The 3,750-nt window shown below is 52.6% G+C and overlaps 1 protein-coding gene across 1 annotated transcript in view; it reads left to right on the top strand.

The window, feature by feature from the left end:
- Nucleotides 1–3,259, top strand: part of LOC111722757 (fructose-1,6-bisphosphatase isozyme 2-like) — a gene marked incomplete at its 5' end in the record, with an annotated part of 24,986 nt that extends 21,727 nt beyond the window's left edge. The window contains one exon of the mRNA XM_023509090.1: nucleotides 3,131–3,259. Within this exon, the coding sequence (XP_023364858.1) occupies nucleotides 3,131–3,259 (129 nt within the window). The remainder of the gene's footprint in view (nucleotides 1–3,130) is intronic.
- Between the last annotated feature and the right edge of the window lie 491 nt (nucleotides 3,260–3,750).

Raw genomic sequence — 3,750 nt, 5'->3', positions numbered from 1 at the left:
GGATTTGAACCCGCCACCTTAGGTGTATGTGGCTGGCGCCTTAGCTACTTGAGCCACAGGTGTCGAGCCAACAGAGATAATTTTGAAAGGTCAGTGGAAAGTCCTCAGTGAAATGTGACACAAACCTGGAAGGAACATGTGCACAGTACACTACACTCTGTGTCCTTGTGTTGCATGTGCTGGGACACGGGGCAGGAGGAGACCAGGGAACTCGCCAGGTCCCTGCTTCCCCCACAGGATCGCTGATGCAATTTCTACAGATGCCCACAGACCCTGGAGGGCCTAAATGGCAGCTCAAAGGCCAAAGCAGCATGCTAATGACATTTTCAGAAATCTGGGACAGTGCTCAGGAAAGACACAAACCTAAAGTATCCACCAATTAATAAAATAGTGACATTCTTAGATAACTCTGTACACATTAAACAGTGTCTCTCCCTCTCAAAAAAACTCCTTTAGGTTGTGTCTAAAACGTAGTGGTCTCTAACTGTAAACAGGTTTTTCTCCTTCATAAATGCTCAGCAGATGCTCAGAAGTCAAGAGAATCTTCTCTGGGAGGGACTTTTGTGTGCACCTTGTCTGGACACCTGACCTGGCAGGGCACCCAGCACTGAGGAACAAAAAATGCCACTGAAGGTTTACATGGTGCCACTAGGTGGCAGTGTCACCCCTGTTGAGAAAGTCTGGCCTCAGTTTAGGAATGAAAAATGGGGGTAAGAGGAGGGCACCCATAGCTCAGTGATAGGGCGCCAGCCACATGCTCCCGGGCTGGTGGGTTCGAACCCGGCCCAGGCCTGCTACACAAAAAAAAGTAGCTGGGCTTTGTGGTGGGCACCTGTAGTCCCAGCTACTAGGAAGTATGAGACAAGAGAATCGCTTAAGCCCAAGGGTTTCAGGTTGCTGTGAACTGTGAAGCCATAGCACTCGACTGAGGGCAACATAGTGAGACTGTGTCTCAAAAACAAAAAAAGAAAAATGAGGGGAGAATAATTGGACTTTTAGGAGAGCCATGAGTTTGTAGCAGCACGGTTATAGCAGCAGCAGCAGCAGTGGCTCAGCCCGGGGAGATCAACAGCAAAGGAGCCGCTGCCTGGACCTAGAGCTGCCAGGAAAGGTCCAGCCAGAAGTGAGACGCCCTTCACGGGTCCCTCTGGGTTAAGTCATTTATACAGTTCCTGCCACGTGCTGGGGACACCATCTCTACCCTGGAGTGGCTCCTGGTCTAGAAGGACAGAGCATGACATAATTACAAAGTCACGGGGTCACCACAAAAAGCCATACATGGCCTGAGCTGCCTGGGGAGGAAGCTTGTAGGAGGACATGACAGGCAGGATAGGTTTGGGGGGGGGGGTGCACAGGAGCAGATGGAAAGCTCCTGGGTAAGGGCGAAGGGAGAAATCTTAGGCTATAGGCGACAGATACAAATGGGTCCTTGTGGCTTGGCACGTGTGGCTCAAGTGGCTAAGGCGCCAGCCACATACACCTAAGGTAGCGGGTTCAAATCCAGCCCGGACCCGCCAAACAACAATGACAGCTGCAACCAAAAAATAGCCGGGTGTTGTGGCGGGCGCCTGTGGTCCCAGCTACTTGGGAGGCGGAGGCAGGAGACTCGCTTGAGCCCAGGAGCTGAAGGTTGCTGTGAGCTGTGAAGCCACAGCACTCTACCCAGGGGGGATAGCCTGAGGCTCTGTCTCAAAAAAAAAAAATGGGTCCTTGTTAGGGAGCAGGGCAGGGTGGTGGGAAGAGGGGCACCAGGACAGCACAAGCAATGCATCACCATGTGAACCTTGAGTAGATTCTATTGGTGCACTGAGCACCTTGCTGACACCGACCCTGTAGAAGCCCTTGGGTGTTAGTGGGTGGATGTTTTCACCCGTGTGTACCTCCCCAAGGCTATGATCAGGGCTGAGTCTCCATCTCCCATCCTCAGCACTGTGCTTAGCACAGGGGTGGCCTCTGTAAATGTGAATCCTGAAGTATCCTGTGTTGGGGGCTTCCTACTGCTCCCCTGCGGGACTAAGAAAGAAGAAAATGACAAGGGCATGGTGTCCCCTTCCCTTCTTCCATCCTCTCTTACCATCACAGCCCTAAAGGAACCAGACCCCTGCGCACAGAGGGGAACAGGCGCCCCAGCAGGTCAGGCAGGGCAGATCCAATCTCCTGCTTAAACTGAAGCTTCACGCTGGTTCCACCCAATTTGCTGGGCATCAGATCACAGTGGAAACAGACGAATCCATGTAGTCAGAACAGACCTGGTTGCCAGGAGTTGTGGGTGGGGAGGGAGGCGGGGGTCATGTCAAGTGACCACTACTGTGTGCAGAGCTCCCTCTCAGGGGGATGCAGATGCTTTTGAACCAGACAGCAGTGCTGGAGGAACAACAGGAAACATACAAAAACCCTTGCCTCACACACCTGAAAGCAGTGACTCTGATGGTAGGTGAATTTTATCTGAATTTTAAAAACAAATTCAGGGCCGGGTGCAGTGGCTTATATCTGTAATCCCAGCATTCTGGGAGGCTGAGGTGGGTGGAATGCGAGCTCACAGGTTCAAGACCAGCCTGAGCCAGAGGGAGACCCCATCTCTAAAAATAGCCAGACATTGTGGCAGGCAACCATAGTCCCAGCTACTTAGAAGGCTGAGGCAGAAGAATCGCCTAAACCCAAGAGTTGGAGGTTGCTGTGAGCTGTGACACCACTGCACTCTACCAAGGGCAAAAAAGTGAGACTCTGTCTCCAAAAAAAGGAAAAGAAAAAGAAATTCAGTGGAAACAAAACATTATTGGACTTGGAGAAGGAACATTAGGAACCAGAAGAATCATGATTTGAAGGCAGCACCCATGGCCCAGTGGTTAGAGTGCTGGCCCCGAGGGTGGCGGGTTCAAACCCAGCCCCAGACAAACTGCAACAAAAAATGGCCAGGCATTGTGGAGGGCGCCTGTAGTCCCAGCTACTCAGGAAGCTGAGGCAAGAAAATCACCTAAGCCCAAGAGTTGGAGGTTGCTGTGAGCTGTGATGCCACAACACTCTAGCAAGGGCAATAGGGTGAGACTCTGTCTCATTAAAAAAAAAAAAAAAGAATCAAGATTTGAGTCTTTTTTCTGTGACAAAGCAGCTCTTTTTCTCCTCTGTTCAGGATACACACCGAGGACTCTTCATCCAGCAGCTCCGGCTCACGCAGAACCTGCAGCCCAGGATCAAGCTCAAGCTGTTCGGCCACTCAGGGGCCAGGAAGACCACCCTGGTGGAGTCGCTCAAGTGCTAAGGACCTTCTTCCGGAGGCACCAGCCCAGATCCTTCTCCAGCAGCTCTAGCAGGTTCCCGCCCTCACCCCTGGCCACTAAGCCTGTAGGTAGGAGGCCCCTCAGGGCCCCTGTCCCTCTCTAGGCAGTGACTGCACTGCCATGTCATGGAGAGATGGTTGTTTTCTGTGGCTTAATCCAGTGGCTTTAGTGGCTTTCAATTATGGGCCAGACTGGCTGGTGGCCTTATGTGCACATGGCCCTCCTCAGGGCTCTGTCCTTGGAGACAGAAGTCACAGACAACACGGGCCCAAGCACAGCACAGACCAGGTGCAGCGAGGGGACCTCACCCCTCATGCTTCTTCTTGGAGGACTGCGGGGACACCCAGTGTTGTGAAGACCTGCAGCAGCAAAGTCAGATCCCCAGAGAGCCCCGTTCCTGCTCAGGTCAAAGTCGGGTAGCGGTTTCCATGTCTGTCGGTCTGGTCACAGAGACCCTCCTTGGGAAGCTCTG

The sequence above is a fragment of the Otolemur garnettii genome, unplaced genomic scaffold, assembly GCF_000181295.1.
Source record: "Otolemur garnettii isolate 467f Iridium unplaced genomic scaffold, OtoGar3 scaffold00006, whole genome shotgun sequence".
NCBI lineage: Eukaryota > Metazoa > Chordata > Mammalia > Primates > Galagidae > Otolemur > Otolemur garnettii.
This window is presented reverse-complemented; position numbering and strand designations above follow the sequence as displayed.